General features: G+C 46.2%; 1 protein-coding gene across 3 annotated transcripts in view; it reads left to right on the top strand.

Moving 5' to 3' along the window:
- Nucleotides 1-7887: 7887 nt before the first annotated feature.
- Nucleotides 7888-22177, top strand: part of Stk35 (serine/threonine kinase 35) — a 32799-nt gene continuing 18509 nt past the window's right edge. The window contains exons 1-3 of one of the 3 annotated variants that reach the window (XM_028878547.2): nt 7903-9419; nt 9984-10590; nt 19284-20033. In XM_028878547.2, coding sequence (XP_028734380.1) covers nt 8919-9419; nt 9984-10590; nt 19284-19996 — 1821 coding nt within the window. In that variant the 5' untranslated portion in view covers nt 7903-8918 and the 3' untranslated portion in view covers nt 19997-20033. The other 2 variants (XM_028878548.2, XM_028878549.2) reach the window with 2 other exon arrangements.

The following is a 22177-nucleotide window of genomic DNA, read 5'->3' on the forward strand; positions in this document are numbered from 1 at the left end:
TGTAAGTATGAATATCTTTCCTACATACATGTATGTGGACCATGTGTGTGTCTGGTGCCCATGGAGGTTAGAAAAGAGCATTGGATCCCTTGGAACCAGAGTTACAGAGTTGTGAGCTAACACAAGTGAACTGGGGACTGACCCAGGTCCTCTGCCAGAGCAAGCAGTGCTCTGAACTGCTGAGTGATCTCTCCAGCAGTATGTGTTTCTACTTTCACTAAAACTTGAGTCCTGAGACCTTGCTTTCCCTGCCTTTTTACTCATTAAACTGACAGAAAAGGAATCCTGCAACCATAAATAACTTAGCCACGATGTCATCACCACTCCAAAGCTAGTACGAACAATCCTGTCTTGCTGCCAATCCCAACCTGTGGTTGTTTTTGCTCTCCACCCAGCTCCCAAATAAATCACACATGGAGGCTTATTCTTTCTTATGAATGTCAGGCCTTCGCTTGGCTTGTGCCTAGCCAGCTTTTCTTAACTTAAATTATTCCTCTGAACTTTTTCCTTTTCTTCCTTCTGTATATCTTACTCTCAGTCCATGGCTGGCTGGGTGGCTGGGAGGCTGGCCCCTAGCATCCTCCTCTCCTTGTTCTTTCTTTGATCTCTCTTCTCTCGTTCCTTCTTTTTTTCCTCCCAGATTTCTCCTTCTATTTATTCCCTCTGTCTGCTAGCCCCGCTTATCCTTTCTCCTGCCTTGCTATTGGCCATTCGGTTCTTTAATAGACCATCAGGTATTTTAGACAGGCACAGTAACACAGCTTCGCCGAGTTAAACAAATGCAACATAAAGGAATGCAACACATCTTTGCACCATTAAGCAAATGTTCCAGAGCATAAACAAATGTGACGCATCTTAAAATAATATTCTATATCAACCTAGAGGTAGTAACTTTAGCTCTACAGTTGCTGTCCCTTACTTGATTACCGTGATATAGATCTCTCTCCTTTCTTTTTTCTCCCCCTTTCTTGCCCACCTATTTTTAAATTTTCTTCGCAGATATGGTGCTCTCCAACTTACAATCTTCCTGTCACAGTCTCCTGAGCTCTAGAATTACAGGTGCTCATCACAATGGCTGGCAAGTGTCACTTCTAAATGTCTTGTTTTGTTTTTCCAAGACAGGGTTTCTCTGTGTAGCCCCGGCTGTCCTGGAACTCACTCTGTCGCCCAGGCTGGCCTCCAACTCACAGAGATCCACCTGCCTCTGCCTCCCAGGTGCTGGGATTAAAGGCGTGCACCATCACTGCTAGCAGCTTTTTTTCTTGACTTGAATATCACCTCAGGTCTTATTTGCTTAGGGGCTTATATGAGTTCCAAGTCAGACCCACACTTGTTGCCAGATCTCAGACTCTCCGCAGTCACCACAGATTTACACTCTGTCTAGGATTAGGGAAATGTAAGGCATTCATTCATAAAGTGTGATCCCAAGAGACTAGCAGATCAACTTGGACATCACTGGGACTGGAAAGAATTGCAAGACATCACACCCTGTCCTGGTTAAGCTTCTATTACTGTGATAAACCCATTGACCAAAAGCAATTTGAGGCAGAAAAGCTCTATTTGGCTAAGCAACCACCATCTTGGAGAGTTCAGATTACCCTAGCTGGGTTTGCTGACTTGTTCCCTATCCCTCATGGACAGCTGGGGGTGGTCAAGTGACCACCACCTGAGTTTCCATCCTCTATCATGTTGTATGTATGCAACGTTGCCTTAATTGTGTATGACCTGGGGGGCGGGGAGCTAGAGAATACAGACTGAGCTGGCTCCATCTGTGTGGCTACTGGGGAGCCTTCAACCCCGCTGGGTAAGGGCTTTCCAGGCACGGCCTATTGAGGGGAAGGAGCACCCACAACCCTGTAAGTAACCTCTCACCTGTGCTCTGTAAGGAAACATAATAAACTCGTTGATTACCCAGCATGAACTTTGGTGGAATACTGTCTTGATTTGTCATTGGGACCTTAGGAGAAGGGGTAGTGGACGTTGCTAACACCTCCCCCTGGAAAAGAATGTTAACAACAGACTTACTGGGTATGGTCCATCATCAGGGGCAGCCAAGAGAGGAAGCTGGAGGCAGGAATTGAAACCGAAGCCATGGAAGAACACTGCTTACGAGATTGCTTCAGGAAGCTTCCTCAGCCTGGGTTCTTACACCAACCAGGACCACCAGGTTGGCTGGCAGCTCCCACATCGATCATTAATCAAGAAAATGCCACACAAACTTGCCTACAGGCTAATCTAATAGAGGCAATTTCTCACTCGAGAGTCCCTCTTCCCAGAGACGTCTAGGTTTATGTCAACTTGACAAAAACCACCCGTGTATATCCTGCCCCAGACTTCCTGAATGAGTGGTTCTTTGGAGGACCTAGAAATCTGGGTTTAAACAACATTGAAGGATTTTGCTTGTTTGTTTGTTTTTCGAGACAGGGTTTCTCTATTAACAGTCCTGACTGTCCTGGAACTCAGGCTGGCCTTGAATTTAAGAGACCTGCCTGCCTCTGCCTACTAAGTGCTGGGGAATAAAGGTGTGTGCCACCACCATCCGGCCACTGAGGGATTCTCATAGCACTCAATTTGCAAGCCCCAGTCTTCTCCATAAAATGGGGACACAGAGGGTTGGAGATTTAGCTAGGGTTGGAAATTTAGCTCAGTGGTAGAGCGCTTGCCTAGCAAGCGTAAAGCCCTGGGTTCGGTCCTCAGCTCCAGTAAAAAAAAAAAAAAAAAAAAAAAAAAATGGGGACACAGTCTCTTTCATGTAGCTTTTGTAAGTGGCATGGTATTGGGCATTACAGGAAGCTCCAACTTTCTCCTGGCGACTATTCTAATTAATCTTGATTGGATTAAGAAATGCCTATTGCGCTGGTCAGTGGCTTAATACCAGCACTCTGGAGGCAGAGGCAGTGGGATCTCTGAGTTCAAGGCCAGCCTGGTCTACAGAGTGAGTTCCAGGACAACCAGGACTACACAGAGAAACCCTGTCTTTTTTTTTTTTCCGAGGCAGGGTTTCTCTATTTAGCTTTGCACCTTTCCTGGAACTCACTTGGTAGCCCAGGCTGGCCTCGAACTCACAGAGATCTGCCTGCCTCTGCCTCCCAAGTGCTGGGATTAAAGGCGTGCACCACCACCGCCCGGCCACCAGAGAAACCCTGTCTTAAAAACAAAGAAAGAGAGGAGAGAGGAGAGACAGAGAGAGAAAGACAGAAAGAGACAAGAGACAGAGACAGAGAGGAAATTCACAGTGCATTAATGAGGCACATCCTTCGGAATGTTTGTGTCTTTCACAGAGTTTTAATGGAGAAATGAAGACCCATCCTGTATGTGAGTGGCACTATCCCATGAGTTTCCAGGTAGAATAAAAGAAAGAAGGAAGGAAGCCACTGCTAAGCGCGTCCTCCTTTCTCTGCTTCCTGGTCAACACCTTGGACCAAGCCACTTCTAATGCTGTGTCTTCCTCGTCATAAAGGACTTCATTCCTCTGAACTGTAAGCCAGAATAGTAAATCTTTGCTCCCTTAATTTGCTTTTTGTTAAGTTTTTGGTCTCAGTGTTGTACCCAGAGTCCCCCAAAGACCACCAAGAGACCGAATCCGATGGAAAAGCAGAGTCTTTGTACTGTTATAAGTGAACTCAGGACTCTCCATCTGTCTGACACAGCGGCAGAGCAGGAAAGACCCCAAGTAGCAATAGGGCAGGGTTTTTAAAGCAAGGGGGGCTTGGGGTCTACGGACTACACAGAAACAGACTCAGGATTGGTTTATGCGAGTGGCAATCATGTTAGTGACTTTTAATTGGCTAGGGTTAGCTGGGGGGTTACAGTTACCATTTTTGGGCAGGCCTGGACAAGTCCCAGGCTCTGTCCTTGAGCTGCCATGGAGGCTGGCTGGCCTAGCATGTACTGACTGTGGGGGCTGCTCAGTGGCCCAGGCTCTGTCCTTGACTCACGCTCGCTCGTAGCTCTAAGTTGGTGAGGGGTCCCAGACAGTAAACAACTGACTGAACCTTGAGCAGTCAGAGTACATGCAGAAAGGGAGCTACTGCAAGGACTATGTCTTTTGTTCATGGCGCTCCCAGAAACTACTTGCTCAAGCCTCAGGAAACTGAAATTGAGGCCTGATCTCTGAGAGAAGACTGAGCAGCCTGTTACGGTTGTCTGCTTGGTCCTTTCATCAGAGGTGAGAAAATAGATAATACAGAGCCTATGGAGTTACAGTGTTACTCAGGGGGAGCGTCACAAACTAGCTGCTTGATCCCCAGGCCCTTCCCAGTGTTCCTTGCTCAAGTGTCCACTCCACTGCGGTCCCCACCTCAAGTGACTGTCTCCACTATTCCTTCATCTCGGAAGTCCTCCTGTATCCTGGTACTATGGTTTACCAAGGGCCGTAGATAGTAGATGAGGATAGCGCACTCACCCTCAGCTCACCCTATAATAATCACCATTCCACAGTGTGGCCCAGAGTAGCCCTCTCCCTCCCCCAACTTTTCCCCAGCCTCTGGAGCTATCAGCTCTTTGCTTATTCCTTCTTCACTCTTCTACTCCCCACCACTTTCTCTACAAACCAGAACCCCCCCACCTTCTCATGGAACCCGAGCCAGGCCTGATGCTTTGTGTGTGTTCTTAGCCCCTTGGGGTATGAGCATGGAGAAGGGGGCTGGATTCCCAGTTCCAGTTCAATCTTCAGCCGGCTCATACTGCAGGCAGTCTTTGGTTTTGTTTTGTTTCATTCTGTTTTTTTTCAAGACAGGTTTCTCTGTGTAGTTTTGGTGCCTGTCCTGGATCTCACTCTGCAGACCAGGCTGGCCTCGAACTCACAGAGATCCGCCTGCCTCTGCCTCCCGAGGGCTGGGATTAAAGGTGTGCGCCACACCGCCCCCTGGGGGCAGCTCTTAATATGACTGAGCTTCAGCTCTCTTACCAGAAGTGTGGCTGTGTGTAGTAGCCTATCATCTCAGAAAGCCCTAAACCCTTACCACAGTCTCTGCTCCTGCCTCGGTGTGGGTCCCCACACACCTGTTTCCTACTGCTCTTACGTGTCCCACTCTCTGAGTTCCTGACCCACTGGCTTCTTGGGGTTCTTTCACCTCAGGGACTTTGCATTTGCTCTCCCATCTGACATGGAATACTTTCATAGTAGAGGTACATTTGGTTGTTCTTTTACAGAAATCAAGTCTTTGCTCAATGGCCCCCTATTTTCCAAACCATCCTTTCTAAAATGACACCTTGCCCCCACCCCTAGCACCACCTTGCTAAACCCAGGGAGGGTTTTAAGAGCCTGGGGCTTCAGTTCCAAACCTACTTAAGAATTTTCACCTTCACCTGGGCGGAGGTGGCGGCGGCACACGCCTTTAATCCCAGCACTCAGAAGGCAGAGCCAGGTGGATCTCTGAGTTTGAGGTCAGCCTGGTCTACAGAGAGAGATCTAGGACAGGTACCAAAACTACACAGAGAAACCCTGTCTCGAAAAACCAAAAAAAAAAAAAAAAAAAAAAAAAAAAGGATTTTCACCTTCATCTTCATTGTCTATACACGGGCTAATGAGAGTAAGCGCCTCTCAGCAATATAGCTCTCAGGCACAGCCAGAAATATGGTTATGTTTGTAACGTACTAGGCAATCTGTCAGCTGCAGAAGACTCACACTCATAGTCCTCCCAAGACCTGCATGCCCAACCTCTCCAAACTCAGGGGAGGACAGTCATAGGGGGAGAGAGGAGTGGAGGCAGGCTGTGTCACATAGCACTCTGGTCTCAGAAACTTCTCCTTTAAAACACAAATCTTCATGGCTGTGGGACTTGGAATTTGTTTTTCAACTTTTTTGTTTGTTTTTTTAGGACAGGGTTTCTTTGTCGCCCTGGCTGTCCTGGAACTCACTCTGTAGACCAGGCTGGCCTCGAACTCAGAGATCCACCCACCTGCCTCTACCTCCTAATCGCTGGGATTAAAAGTGTGTACCACCACCAGCCAGCATCGTTGTTTTTCAACTTTTAATTAAGCTTTATTGTGGTGTAATTCACAAATTCCATCACCTTTGTGCCGCTCAGCACTTCATTCCTCCCCGAAAGTCAACAACTGAAATTTCTGCTCCCAAAGGCTAGTGACTATGCTTTATATTAATAGAATCACACAGTATGTAGTACCCTCCTATTTTTAGAGGTGAAGCTAAAGGTGGATGAACATAGACCGAACCCATGAAAAGGCACAATTTGAGGTATTCTAGCATTTCCTATTAAAACCACCACCACATAAAATAATGAATATATTTTTCATCCTAAAAAGGTTTCTCTTCTATTTTCCATCACCCACTCTCCTGTATAAATTAGGTCATATTTCTTTCCAGAACTGTGTAAGAGTTACCCGGCACGTATTCTTTTGTGCCTGGATTCTTCCACTCAGCAGTATTTTGATTCATCCATGCTGTCGAGTCTCAATTCCACTTTTGTTCCCATTGTATGGCGATGACACAATTTGTCTATTTATTTATTGGTGAACACAGGAGTGTCTTCCAGTTTCTGGACTCTCATAGGAAGAGCCACTATGAATAGCTTGATACAAAAAGTCTATTTGTGAATCTAAGTTTTTATTTATCTTGCTGAATACCTATACATGGTATTAATTAGCTGGGCCACAGGCAGGCATACAGTTAACTTGGAAAGAAACTGACTTTTAAATTTTTATTTATTACTGTGCATGTGTTTCTCAAGGCGTCACGGCTCTTTTGTCAATCTCTGTGCTCGGAAGATAGAAAATGCTCATAAATGTTAGCCATCAAGCATAGCAGTGAGTGAAGGTTACTTTAGAAATTTAAGCAAGTCCAAAATAAAGCATAAAATCTGAATCCAGGATTCACTAAGTGATTCAATAGCTGCAGAAGATTCATATCTTTCAACCTCCTGGTTTCACCCCAAATCTTTGTGTGATTGTGGGCACCAGGGGAGAGGCCAGAGGACAACTTTGTGGTTCTCTTTCCACCTCTCTGTCGGCTCCAGGAATTGAAATCTGGTCAAGGGGTTCACTTGGCAAGCGGCTCTACCACTGAGCCATCACCCAGGCTGTTTCACATTCTACCAGTCTCTGTAACTGACTACGGTTTAGCACCAGTCTTGTCCTTACAGCATCCCTTTTGGGCTTGCTGCTGCTTCTCTCCCGCAATGCCCCACCACTAGTGACGGCAGGACTAGCTTCTTGCCATTTATCACGCAGACCAGTGTCATTTTCCAGAGACTGCTACCAAATGAATTACACCCCTATCTCAAAATCATGTGAAGGTACAATCCCCAATGGGCTGTTGACCGTATTTGGAGATAACACCTTCAAAGAAGTTTAAATTATTAAGTGTGGTGGCTCACACCTTTAATCCTGACGCTTGGGAGGCAGAGACAGGCAGATCCCTGAGTTCAGGGCCAGCCTGGTTTACAGATCCAGTTCCAGGACAGCCAGGGCCACACAGAGAAACCCTATCTCAAAAAAAGCAAAACCAACAACTAAGAAAAGAAGTTTAAGTTAAAATGAGGCTGTTGGAACCCTAATCCCATAGGATGGGGACTGGTGACTGGTATCATATTGGACTAAAAGAGAAAGGAGCCGGGCGGTGGTGGCGCACGCCTTTAATCCCAGCACTCGGGAGGCAGAGCCAGGTGGATCTCTGTGAGTTCGAGGCCAGCCTGGACTACCAAGTGAGTTCCAGAAAAAGGCGCAAAGCTACACAGAAAAACCCTGTCTCAAAAAACCAAGAAAAAAAAAAAAAAGAAAGAAAGAAAGAAAAGAAATAAAAGAGGAAGGAAAATCATATAAACAAAAACATGGTATTGTTAACGGTCCTGATTTTGATCATTGTATTGAGATTGTGCAAGAAAATCTTTGTACTCAGAAATAAAATATATAGAGATAAAGGAGTATGACATCTAAATTTAAAAGGCTTTATAAAAGGATATACACATATACAAAATGTATACATATGCATGTACATATGTTCATAGAACATGAAAATATAGCAAAACAATGTAATTCTGACAAAAAGGGTGAGACTTCTCTACGAGTCTTACTCTGTGTGTGTGCACTTGACACTTAACAGACACAAACGTCAGGGGCTTTCAGTGCATGTGCTATCTTAAGTGGTGTAGCCCCAGATTCCAGAAACTAGTGCGTTCTTTTACAGTACATTTCATCTATCTTGTTTGACTACAATGTCTACCATTTATTTTGCAAAACTCCGTTCTGGTCTCAGTACTTAACTCTGTAAACTCTATGAAGACACAAGGTTGATTGTCTCCTCCAGTGGCAAAGAACCACAATTAGGGCAAAGAATGTCATGCCCACTGCTCTTTGAGACTTAAAATAGCATGTAGCAGAAACTCTAGTTATGCCCTTCAATATCTAGAGATTCAGCTAACAAATATTAGACATCTAGGCATTAGGGTACAGAGCAGGGCACGAAATATTTAAAAATCCACGTATAAGGGCTGGGGTGTATGTAGTTCAGTTGGTAAAGTGCTTGCCTAGAATGCACAAAGCCCTGAGTTTGATTCCTAGCTATGTATAAACAGGGTGTGGAGCTGCACGCCTTTAATCTCATTACTCAGGACATGAAGGCAGGAAGAAAAGTTCAAGATCATTTAACTACATAGGCATTGTGTGCTCCCTCCCCCTACAACTGGCGGCCGGGGTGGAGGGGATCCAAATCCAACCCCAAAGCAGCTTATATCGGGGCACTCAATTAGTCAGCCATCGTATTTCATTTGGTTCTTTGCAACCTCGGAAGTGAGGACCACCCTGTTTGGCAGAGAAGGATATTGAGGATTACGTGCGGCTGAGATCACTGGGGTCATTAGTGGGCGTGAGGATCAGCATTCTAACCCAGGCCTGAGCTGTGAATCAATCAAACCTAAGCCATTCACCCAATCAGCATAAAGTGCCGGCGTGGAGCTACTATGCAGGTCAGACGCGGAGAGTGGTTTGCAGAGCGCAGACGACTCGCGAGGTCCCTCTGTACAAGTCGCGGGATTTTGGCGCGCTCTTTTTGTTGGCTGGGTGTTCTTGCCGGTGATTGGTTCCGGACTGTCGCGGCTGCTGGGTCGATCTCGGTTGTACTGAGGCGGCACGGCCCTGGGCTGGCCTCCTGGGGGATGGGCCACCAGGAATCTCCACTGACCAGAGCAGCGGCGGGAGGTGCAGCTTACATAAAGAGGTTACGTAAAGTGCTCAGCTGGCGCGAACTCGAGGACAGCCACGGGGATCTGGAAGCCCAGGCCTCCCCCGGGAGCGTTGCTGTCACTGCAGGAGCAGCGCCGCGACCGGCTGCACGTCTCGCCCGGGTCACCGCCTCGCGCCCTACTCGGCTCGGCAGACAACCTCGGCTCGGAACGGACCATCCTCCGGCGCGGGCTCCAGGGGGGAACCGGTCCGCCCGGAAGTGGAACAGCGCCGGGCAGGTAAGAGCGAGTGGAGGAGGAGAGGCCGAAGCGGGAGACTCACACCCCCACGGCACTCGGGGAGGGCCGTGGGGGTCTCGGTTTGTTCTCGGAAGCCGGACTTCTTGCCCGTCTCCACCCGCTGTCCCCAGGGGCTTGGGTCGACCCGCTGGGCTCGGTAGGGTTTAATTCAAAGGACTGTTTACACCGGGAGAAGCCCGGGCAGGACGCGGGGAGGGGCTGCGGGGCGCGGGTTAAGCATCAGGAAAAGTTTAAGCGGGCCAGACCGCCCCTGGAGACGGCTGTCTTCGGTGGTGGAGGTCCCTACTGCCTTTTTCTTTCCCTACTCCTGACGGATAAATCAATGGAGAAAGGGGACGGTTTGTGTTGGGTTTCCGGTCCTCCCTCTGTACTTCCCGGTGGTTCCGTCTTTCCCGCTTTCCTTTCCCCTCCCCCGTTCAATCCGAGGCGGTGGCTCCTTCTTAAAGGGGCCGCGACGGGCGGCGGAGGTGGGACGCCGGACACTTCCAGCTCCTTGCCTGCCCTTCTCGTCCTAGTGGTTTTAATTGATTCTTTCGCCCTCAGATCACAATCCAAGGTACCGCTCCTCCGCATCTCGGGGCTAGACGGAGGGATGAGGCAGGGGGGGCCCGGGCGGCGCCGTTGCTGCTCCCCCCGCCTCCCGCAGCCATGGAAACGGGGAAAGAGAACGGAGCCCGCAGAGGGACAAAAAGCCCGGAGCGGAAAAGGCGAAGCCCAGTGCAGCGGGTGCTCTGCGCGAAGCTGAGGCCGGCGGCCCAGGCCATGGATCCCGCTTTGGCCGAGGCCCCGGGCGAGGCCTTCCTGGCCCGGCGGCGGCCAGAGGGCGGCGGCGGCGGCGGTGGTAGCCCTGCTCGGCCGCGCTACAGCCTGTTGGCAGAGATCGGGCGCGGCAGCTACGGCGTGGTTTACGAGGCTGTGGCTGGGCGCAGTGGGGCCAGGGTGGCAGTCAAGAAGATCCGCTGCGACGCCCCCGAGAACGTGGAATTGGCGCTAGCTGAATTCTGGGCCCTGACCAGCCTGAAGCGCCGTCACCAGAATATCGTGCAGTTTGAGGAGTGCGTCCTGCAGCGCAACGGGTTAGCCCAGCGCATGAGTCACGGCAACAAGAACTCACAGCTGTACCTGCGCCTGGTGGAGACTTCACTCAAAGGTAGAATACTGCAGGCAGTCCTGCCCTCTCCCGGACCCCCTTGTTCTCAGTACTGCTCAGCCTGTCTCTGGCTCACTCAGGCCCTTGCCCAGGCTTTGGGACCTTCTCTTCCCTGAATGCTGCAAAAATGAGTCTGTTCCCCAAACATTACCTGGCATTCTGTAACAAGCTCACTGAGTGCCAACCATGATCCCTCTGAGGATTCACTCAGGAGGTGTGAGCCATAATTACAAGTCTGGCGTTTTAAAGAGAGGTGAAGAGTAGGATTCAAAAGTTAGTGACCCGAACTGCAGAGTCCCCTCATGCCTTTTCTCTTCAAAACATTGAGGAAAAAACTTGGTGGACCCACCCATCCATGCTCTCCTGGCTTTTAGTTTCCCGGTATCTTCCAGCTCCATTCCCAAACTCTTGCTTCCAAGTGTGGTTTCCTCTGAGAACCGCAGCCCTTCACCCCAGGGCAGACAGTCATTCAGTTGGTTCTCACTTAGTCCCGGAGGCATGCAGGTTAATAACTCACAGAGTAATAACCCCCACAGGTGGGCCAAGAGCTTCGGATAACAAAACACACCTTACATCTTTTCCTGCCAATTTACAATCTCAGTAGTTTTCATAACCTCTAGGGATGACTGAGAAGTGGTTTTGTAGGAAACGGGGCTCCTGGAGGCGGAGGGGCTTGCATTCCCGGGTGAACTACAAAAGGTGAGAGGCAGTGGACTAGAGAAGTCTGAGGCTTCCTGTGGCCAAAGAGTCCATGGGAACAGTGACTAATCCGAATCCCAGCTATAATCTGAGCTCTAAACAATTGTAGTTAATATCTGTGAAAGTAAATTCTATCTCCATTCTATAAATAGAGAAACTACGGCTTAGAGGGGAACAAACACAACTTGATTAAGGTTAATCAGCTTGAAGGGGTGAGACTCCTGGCTGCAAGTTCTTGTGTCCTTGAAGCAGAAATGTTTTGAACCCAGACTTGTCTGTACGCGAAGATCTTCGCAGATGTAATACTGCCTTCCCTACCTAAGGTTGAACTTATAAGAATGGGTGGGACTAGATAGGGTGATTTCCTAAAATCTTTCTGGAGCATCTGTCAGATTTTGCTGGAACACCCCAGCAGAACCCCTTGTAGAGTTTTGAAGTAACTTAACAATGGATTGGATGGTGTGATCTATTTCTCTGGGGACCCTTTCCCATACTGCTTGTCCATTCTGAAAAGGCCTTCATTTCCAGGAGGGCGGATGCTTTTTCTTTCTTAGGGTGACTTCTTAGGGTGAGTTTTCTACTTTGCCTGCATTCTTATCACTTATTTTCTTAGCTCTTTTATAAAAACACCAATTTCTTGATGGTGTACAAATGAATGAAACATACTTAATGAATAGTTGGTGTTTTCATATTTCAACACCCTGGAGTTTGGGGCTTACGTGCATGCAGTTCTGGCTTGTTCTGAACTGATACATGACACTGGACAAGTTGACAACCCATGAGGAGAGTGTCTTTAAGATGGGGTATCTCTGTCATGAGGTGGTTGTGCATGCTGGGGATGTCAGTAATATCCCATAAGGAATTCATTGCCACGTAGGTTCAGACTTTCTGAATTTCTTCCATCTTCATCCTCTTAGAGATTGGGGTGCTTACTGAAGTTTCCCAGACTTTGATATGGAACACATTTCCTGTGTGGTCAGAAGAGTAGGTTGAAAGCAGTACTAGTTTTTTCAACCTCCCTTTAGGAGCTAAAACTAGAGAAATTCTGTGAGCTAAAACTAGAGAAATTCATTTTTTTCCTTTGGGCTGATATTACTATTGTTCGTTTCAATCTGGAGTCCTAATATACATTGTCTCTACTTACAAAAATGACAGTCAGGCTTACATGTCAACTTAGCAAAGAAAATAGTACCTAGCCAGACCCTGCTTGCTGACACTGGAAGTGTCTGTCCTGTGGCCCTGGGTTTCTAGCATCTTGTCCAGTGATAGCAGAGCTGAAGAGAGTACTGGAGAGCCAGGGATAACTTTCCTTAAACCCAGAAGCTCTTTGCAACCATTCTTTGCCCTGTTTCTTGTAATTTAGAATTGTTTTGAGATAGCCCAAAATGGTTATCTACATTGGCATCTTTCAAACATACTTTTTTAACTGCATGCCTCTGGTAGTATTGGAAGGGAAACAAGAAAACAAAGCACATTTTATAGCCTTTATGAATATTTGAAAAGTTTGAAGGCATAAATAGAGATCAGGGTTAGCTCATTAACCAGGGCTTTGTAGAGAGTGTTGTAGAGAGAATGAAGAGAAAAAGAAGGAAGAGTTAGCAGAAAAGGTGATCTTGAAAGACTAGTGCTCAGGCTTTAAGTGGCAGAGAATTGTAACAATAGACTAGTTATTCCCCCTCTTACCTCAGCTTTCTGAATACACAGAAAGCAGTTTTATGGTTTACAGATGTACAAATAAGTATCCACAATAAATTAAAAAAAAAAAAATTAGAAAGAAAAACTGTGTTCTTGGTCATATCCCACTCTGTTAGCGTCTGTGCATTAAATTCTGAGATGGACCAAACAAGTTAATCCTACCCACAAGTACAGTATGGCCAGAATATCTTATACCTCTTTGGGCCTTTTGTGGGAGAACACATTATGGGGCATAGGATTCCATGTAGCTCAGGCAGGCCTCAAATTTACTGTGTCCAAAGATGACTTTGAACTAAGGATTCTCTGCCTTCAGTACTAGGGCTAAAGGCATACACCATCATACCTTTTATATGCTGTTGAGGATTAAACCTAGGGCTTCGTGCATGCTGGGTAAACACTGTCCCAGTGGTGTTCTCTCCCCAGCCCTTAGCCTGTTTCACAAAGAAAGACATAGGAGCTCTGAGAGGAGGACAGGACTTGCCTAAAATGAAATGATGGCACAACACTAACTAGCTCTAGAGCTTTAAAAAATGATTACCAGCCCTATAAATGTGATTGATAGGTTAGCAACTGTCTTCCGCTTTGAAGTCCTTCAGTGAAAAGGGGAATTAAGGCTTCGACAGTTGCTTTTATCACCTTTTTTTTCCATCCCTAGAAACCTCTGTCCTGAATGTTCTTAAAACAAAGCTTAAGATCATTGCCACTTAGAAAATAGCAAGCAAGCCTTACTCCTTTTCACACTCCAAATTGTTGTCCTAGTCTAAATCCTTCTGACAAGCAGGTAAAGATTGACCCCATGTACCCTAAACACATACAAATTCTGCACTAATTCTCATAAAAATAGAAATTTAGAAGAGCTGGCAGGCCAGCTTACTTGTTATTTGATAAGCTCTGATGTCTACTCAAAATTCTTTGGTTCTCGAGATGGGTTTGACCCAGGCATTTGGGCAGCAGTCTTTGCCTCATACGGATGCTGCTGTAAACCAGGTTGCTGTGTAAGAGGCTTTGCAGGCTTCCCTTTATAAGACCTGTACACCTAAGAGATTACGCTGCAAGGTCACAAGTGGTAGCATCCTAATAAACAGGGTCTTGTTGAGAGTTTTGTTAGTGGCCTAGCGAAGCAGGAACAGAAGTAGCGGACCGGGGACCTAGTGTAGGGGACCTAGTCTGGAAATGAATTAACTTCAAACTTCCTGACTGAGTGCCTAAGGAAACCAGCCTGAGGGGCTCCGAGCAGGGTAGTCATCTTTTGCCCAGGCTTCAGTAAAGCAACTCTGAATTCTCTGCTTCTGTGGCTTGGCCCTGGAATGTAGAGACCCTCCAGGTCGACAGAATTGGATGTTCTTTGGCTGTTTTGGCATGGATAAAAGTGGCATGGGGGACTTTCACAATTAATGGGATACAATAGGACAATGGATTTAGAGTCCAAAGGTTTTATTCCCAATTTTACTAAAATTTGCTGGATGAAGCCAGTTGTGGTGGCGCTCATCTATAAACCCAGCACTTGAAGGATGAGATAGGAAGATTGCTTTGAGTTCAAGGTCAGCCAGAACTACAGAGTGAGTCCTAAGTCAGTTTGGGCTGAGAGTGAGACCCTGTCTCAGAAACAAATAAAACTTTGCTGATAAGTGTCAAGTGCTGTTGTAAAGGCTTGTACCATAACTCATTCAGCCGTCCTGAGCATCTCTTGAAATGGATACTGTGAGTGTCTCTTTTGCAGGTGATGTATCCAAAATTAGTAAAGTGCATAAAGTTGTATAGTGTAAAATAGCTAAAGAAGTAACTGAACCCGGGGCTCAGGTGCAGACCTTCTGATTTGAGTTGTCTTTTAACTGCTAAGGGGCTGTGCTGGAGAACACGGCTTCAAGTTCAGAATTGTGTTTTGTTGTTGTTTTGGTTGTGAAATGTATGTAATTATACTTTACCGGCAGGTAATACATTAGTACTAATGTATTAATACACACTAATACAGACTGCTGTTTGTTGAATTCAGTGTTATCGGTGCTTATTGCACGGCTTTCTGTTGGGGCCTTAGTATCTCAGCAGCCAAAGACACTGCACCTGCTTTCTGACCTGTTCTTGGATGCCTTGGGGCAATTGTACAGACTTTTCTCTTGCTACTGCCTGTTTTCCTTCTATGTGTAGGGATTTTAGGAACCAGCCCCAGGAGATAGAAGCCACCCTGTCTTAATTGAGAACATTGATTAATTGGAGTTGCATTGGGTAAGGCTTTTTCTAGGGTAAACTCTCAGGGAGAGCTTCACTTCCCTCATAGAGTATCAGTTCACCTTGAATTTGTTCTTCAGTCCTATCCTTAGGGCTAGGAATCCTCCTGAGTGACTCAGATTCTCGATCCTTATTTAGCTGCATCCTGATGAGTAGCTCTCACAAAGCACATTTAAGTCAATCAAAATCCTGTACCATAAAAAGGAATCTGTATTTTCTGTAGTTGGATAATCCAGCACTAGGGACTTGATGAAGCTTAAGTTGCTTGGTGTATGCAAGAACCAGCATGTAAGAAGCTTGTGTAACAAGGAAAGTAGAATATTCAAGTGTGAAATTGCTGTTAGCTTTGAGTGAGGACTTCTGAATCTTGCCCCCAATTAGCTTCGAGACTACAGACAAATAGTTAATCTTTTGAGCCTCAGTCTTCTCACCTGAAAATAGGGTATAATTATTAGGATTAAGGTTGTAGTTATCAGGATTACAGTTTGGAGCAGAGACAGTTGGAGAGAATGCTTTGAATTCTTTGATTATCACAGGAGATTAGTTACTAAATTCTTATGTAAGCCTTCAAATCTTTCCCCTGTCCCTTTCCAGCTCCCTTCCCATGACTGTCCTCACCCAGTTTCAGAGTCTCCTGATGACTTCTTAGCTGCTCATCTGTCTTCCCCACCTCTCGGCCTTCAGAGGGAACTTGGTCATCCATTGTCTAAGATGTGATGCCCTTGCACAACTTAACCTCTCTGGTCTAGCTAGAAAGTCAGCTTCAGCTATCACAGCCCAAGAAATGTGATGTTGTCAATGGAGCAATCTTCCTTTCTTTTTGGTTCTAAATTTCTTGTTTTGCCTAACATGTAACATAATCATTGGGCAATATTATAGTACTGAGAAATCAATGATTTCCAAGCTGAGTGTGGTGGCATACCTGTAATTCTAGTACTGGGGATAGCCTAGGCTACATATCAAGACTGTCTCAAAAACAAACAAACAAACAAAAAACATCAGGGGCTGGAGAGATGGTGCAGAGGTTAAGAGGATCTTCCAGAGGACCTTAGTTTGGTTCCCAACATCCACATTAGGTGGCTTACAGCTGCCTGTAACTCCAGCTCCAGGGGATATGATGCTCTCTCCTGGCTTTTGCAGTTGCATAACAACCCCCCCCCCCATTGATTTTTGAGGGGCCTGGGTTTGGGTTGTAATGAGGATGTTAGTGATGGTCTCCAAAAGTATCTTATGATCTGCAAAATTTGTTGCACACCTGTGACTTAATTCACTGGAACCTTGTCAGGTAATGTTAAATTCTCAAATTTGATGGGTAAGAATTCTGAATTCAGGGATTTTCCCAAGGTTCTGGTTACCTTCCATTTGTGACATTGAGCTATACATTAGACTAGAGGGTGAAGTTGGGGTCCACAGTCATTCAGACTCAATATCCTGGTCTGTGTTCATCCCGTTTCCTTCATTTTGACTTGCTTCTCCATAGAAATTCACTCAGTTCCAGACATTGTTTGTGTCTTCTCCCTTGGTCTTGGTCATGAGTTAGCAGAGGCTCAGGCAGGTAGTCTGCTTGAAGGAAGGACTGGATATGTCTCTTCTGTGTTGTGGGTGGGCAGCTGGGACTCCTGTATGAAAAGATGCTCCAGGAAAGCATGCTTCTCCTGAGGGAGGCCCAGCCCCTTGCCTGCTCAGAGAAGTAACCCGGCAGTTTTTCCGTGTGATGTTTTCCGGTCAGTGATGTTTGTTGCACAGGTTCTGAGAAGGCTGCTCCGCTCAGCATCTCTGTCGTCACAGGGCTCCTCCAGCATCCTCAGGCTCTAACTGCCCCACCCATAGAGTAGCGTGGGGCACTTTTACTTAACTTTTCTTTCCTGAATTCTTTTTTTTTTGTCCTGGACTCACTTTGTAGCCCAGGCTGGCCTCGAACTCACAGAGATCGGCCTGCCTCTGCCTCCCGAGTGCTGGGACTAAAGGCGTGCACCACCACTGCCTGGCTCCTTTCCTTGGATTCTTACAACCTAGATCTGTGTTATAGTTCCTTTGGCCAGCTTGTTTTCTTTTATTCCCCTTAGTTTCCATAGTTACCAGCTTTGTGTATAAAATAATAATTTCCCTATCCGTGTCCGCTATTAGAAGTTTAGTTGCTCTCTGATGTCGTCTTTACAGAAGGAATTTGATGGCTTTCTTCCCTGGCTGTACTGTCAGGGAACATTTCTTGCTGTCCCTTTTCTGTCTCTTACCATCTAGATGGGTTTGGGCTTCAGGTTGTGGCTTCATTTTTCTGGTTTTTTTAGGTAGATTCAGCCTGCTTGCTAGTGACCAATGGAGAGTTACAGAGCAGGGGGTGGGGTTGAGGGGACAGTGCAACACGGATCGTAAAAGAAACCACATGCCCTGAACTGTTTCTGTCCGTGTTAGCTTTGATTGTGACTAATATAAACAAACAAACTGTACAATTACAAGGGAAGTGGGGTCTGTCAGATTGTGGTTAAAACCAAAAACTTTTGTCATATCTCCTCCTATCTCTGGCTTTGGTAGACTTTATTTTTTTTTTTTTTCGAGACAGGGTTTCTCTGTGTAGCTTTGCGCCTCTCCTGGAACTCACTTGGTAGCCCAGGCTGGCCTCGAACTCACAGAGATCCTCCTGGCTCTGCCTCCCGAGTGCTGGGATTAAAGGCGTACGCCACCACCGCCCGGCTGGCTTTGGTAGACTTTATTTGTACCTTAGTGATTTAGGGCCATTGGGGAAGCAGAGACTCATCTGGCTTATTGAATCACTGTAGTATGATACTGTGGTAAATAGCTAGGAAAAAGAACCTCCTTCCAGAGGCTGAGGGAGTGTTAGCCTTGTCTTTGGGACATAGCATACTCTGAGCCAAGGGACCAGTTTTTAGGTCTTAACTCACTTAACAAATGGCCAGTCAGTCTGTAGTCTGGGTGTCTTCCTTCCTCCTTTTTTTGTTTTGTTTTGAGACAAGGTCTCAACTTTGTAGCCCTTGGCTGTCTTGGAACTTCCTATGTAGACCAGGATGGCTTCAAACTCCTAGAGAGCTGCCTGCTTCTGCCTCCCAAGCACTGGGATAAAAGGTATGAATCTATACACACGGTATCGATCTTTCTGTTTCTCAAAATAAGACATTCCTGCCTTCTTGGACTTAGCTGATAGGGCGTTTATCATCCAATAGCTTTCCCATAGGGACTTGGTGTTTCATCAGTTGCTTTGATTGACATAGAAGTGCCAGTCACCGCTTTCCTGGTTTTGAACCCACACAACCCAGCCTTCTGCTTCTGCTTCACATCTCACTGTCCATCAGGCTCAGTTTTCCTACCTCTGTCTCCCATTTATCTAAACCTTCCTGCTCCACGTGTCCCGGTGCCCATCGTCTTTCTCATCTCTGCCTGGAGTTGTTGCATGTGTGCTGATCTTCCATAGAAGGTGACCTTATTGCCAACATTCCACTCACGATAATTACTGTCAGAGACCTGTGCAACCAAGCTCCATAGAGCCAGAGGCGTGAAGCAGACCTCTCTTGGACTAGGCATGTGGTGAACTAGCATGGATTGGAGTGTATGTGGGAAATAAAATTGTAATGTCATTGTGTTAATAAGAATGCTTAAGCGCATCAGGAAAGAAGAGAGCAAAGAACACGTGCCTGGCACCGATTAGAAGTCGTAGAAGCTGGGCCAGTAACTAAATGGGAATAGCAGAAACAGCACACACTTGACAGAGTTTTTTTGTATGCTCTTTATGCTCATCCTTCCAGCAGCCCTACAAAGAATGGGTAGACTTGTACACCAGTTCAAAAAATATATATAAACAAAATGGCCTCCAAGCCAACTAGATGGCAGTAAGCTTAGGTTCTTAAATTCAGACCCTAGGTGCTCGACACCAGGCCCTAATGCCTTTGCCATCCCTTGACTTGTTCTCTCTGGGTAGAAGTGGACTGTGTGACTGTGTGCGTAAGATTTGCCAGGTGCCAGTTCTGTAGGTGCTCTTGGCACAGTTATTATCACCGTCTTCTTTCTTTAATCTAGTGATGTGAATGTCCACTCAAGCTCTTTCCTGTCCTTTGGTTTAGGAGAAAGGATCCTGGGCTATGCTGAGGAGCCCTGCTATCTCTGGTTTGTCATGGAGTACTGTGAAGGTGGAGACCTCAATCAGTATGTCCTGTCCCGGAGACCAGACCCCGCCACCAACAAAAGCTTCATGCTACAGCTTACAAGCGCCATTGCCTTCCTGCACAAAAACCACATCGTGCACAGGGACCTAAAGCCAGACAACATCCTCATCACAGAGCGGTCTGGCACCCCCATCCTCAAGGTGGCAGACTTTGGACTGAGCAAGGTCTGTGCAGGGCTGGCACCTCGAGGCAAAGAGGGCAATCAAGATAACAAAAATGTGAATGTGAATAAATACTGGCTGTCCTCAGCTTGTGGCTCAGACTTCTACATGGCTCCCGAAGTCTGGGAGGGACACTATACAGCCAAGGCGGACATCTTTGCCCTGGGCATTATCATCTGGGCAATGATAGAAAGAATTACTTTTATTGACTCTGAAACCAAGAAGGAGCTCCTGGGGACCTACATTAAACAGGGGACTGAGATCGTCCCTGTTGGTGAGGCGCTGCTAGAAAACCCAAAGATGGAGTTGCATATCCCCCAGAAACGTAGGACTTCCATGTCTGAGGGGGTGAAGCAGCTCTTGAAAGACATGTTAGCTGCTAACCCACAGGACCGACCTGATGCTTTTGAACTTGAAACCCGAATGGACCAGGTCACATGTGCTGCTTAAACTCCAGGGCTGAACGTCTTGGGTGTTTTTAAACTAGGTGAGTGCTTTCTTGTTATTGTGCATACACACTCGCTGGGCTGGCTGTGTGTCCTGTACTGGGTTGGACTCTGGAGTTGCAGAGAAAATGCAGGGCCAGGAAGAAGTAAGTCTTGTTGACGCAGACTGGCCCCTAAGTCTTGGTGAGTGGAGATAGGTCAGATTATTTAAGTACAAAATGAGAAGTGAAATCTTTAAGAGGAAATCTTAAATAAGGCGGAATCTCCCAAGTATTTTAGAAACACCTTTTCTTATTATCAAGTAATAAATTCTCCCTGTAAAATGGTGCTGAAAGGAATACAGTTTTCAGAGAAGGAACTTTGTCCAAACTGTGTTTTTGCTGATCATGTATCCAGTTCTATCCACGTGGAACCTGATGCTGGAGGACTTGGAGAGAATAGACTAATTTGGTGTAGTGTGGAATATAGATAATATAGAGAGGAAAGAGGACAGGGACCAGCTGGAATACAGAACACAGTATCCAGAGATGTTTGATTTTTTTTTTACCCAGAACAGTTAAGACTGAACCTGAGTTAGTCTGAGGTGTGGACAAGACAGGATATTGGAAATTGGCCACCATATATGCTAGATATTACACATACTGTAAGTCATTTATTCCATTTCCTATTAAATTAAGGGTAGGTATATCTTACCTGAATTCACCTGCCCCCTTTTCCTGGATTACTGAGATGACGGGTAGGTGGAAATAAGCTGTACTTAGAGTTTGCTGATGTCTTGAGATGCAGTGGTGGGGTAGTGCTGGTTTCATGGTCACAGCCATGGGCCAGCAGGCACGGGGCCTGACTTCTCTGTAGCTCCATGCCTCTGCAGGAGCTGACTTGTACCCAGCTGAGCAGTCTGCACCTGTCTTCTTCTCCGTGGAGTGGGCTGGCTAGTGCTTTAATTGTATTTCTACTGTAGCTTTCCATTTCCATCTTCGCCTCTGCATTTCAAAAAGACCTCTTAGGGATTCAGATTTTTGTTGTTTAAGAGAAAGGTTGTCATTGGGAAAAGGACCTGAATTTAGGTTAGGATTATGGGATTGTCTCAATTCACTGAGATCTGGGCCCTTATTTGAATCAGCACATGAGATTTGTGCTGATCCAGGGCAAAGTTATAGCTAAAGAGATGCGACTTCATCTAAAAGAAATAAGTGCCCTTGAGAGGAGAGGGAAAGGGTAGGGACTTGTTTTTGGGTGCGTGTCCCAAGCTCTTCGGTCGGTTCCTTTTGTTGTTGTGACGACTAATTTGCCTGACCTAGCAGAGCACTTTGTGTGACTGGTGCCTCAGGCTTCAGTACTGGTCAGATGGGCTGGATCTGCCTAGCTAGAGAATCCAAGGGGAGAGTTAGAAAGGGCCTTCGACCTAGTTTCCCTTCCCATTGCCAGACTAATTTCAGTATTATTGGGAAACATTTTGCTAGATACTGTTTTAAACATAAATGATACAATAGTGGGCAAAACCAAAATTTTGCACTTTCAAAGTTTATATTTCATTGTGAAAAGAGGCTGTGAACACAGATCTTATGTTAGGAAAGGCTAAGTGTTGTATATAGGTAGGGTCTTTTAGACAAGATCAGGGTGCCTTCCCCCCCCACACACACAGTGCCCTCTGAGCACATGCTAATAGTTGAGGGAATGCATCTTGAAGTGCCCTTGAGAGGAGAGGGGAAGGAGTGGGGGAACTATCGCAGTGATAACAAGTACTATACTGATCTGAAAAATGAATAGTGAGCTGGGAGAGGAGGATGTATGTACAAAAAGAAAACAAGGAATCATTAAGTGGATTAGTTAAGCATTTTGTAATCCAGAAGAGGATGATGGCCCCTCACCTAGGTCCTAGGACCCAAACTTAGGTCCTTGGGAGGAGCAGCAAGCCACTTAACTGAGCTCTCTCTCCAGCCCCAAGAAACATTTTCTAGTGCTCTCTTCAGATGAATGATTGGATTAATTACAATATACCAGTTAGATATTGTCTTAATTATATTTTATGAAAAATAACTCTTCTCAAAAGCTAAAGATAACTAGCATTGGTTTTGCAAGTCTGTTTACTTCTTGCCTTAGTCATCTCATGGGTTCTGCATTATAACATGGTACAGACAACTCATCATGTAAGTTCTGAAAAACTCCATTGTATTCTAAGGGA

This window comes from Peromyscus leucopus, chromosome 4 (genome assembly GCF_004664715.2).
Source record: "Peromyscus leucopus breed LL Stock chromosome 4, UCI_PerLeu_2.1, whole genome shotgun sequence".
NCBI lineage: Eukaryota > Metazoa > Chordata > Mammalia > Rodentia > Cricetidae > Peromyscus > Peromyscus leucopus.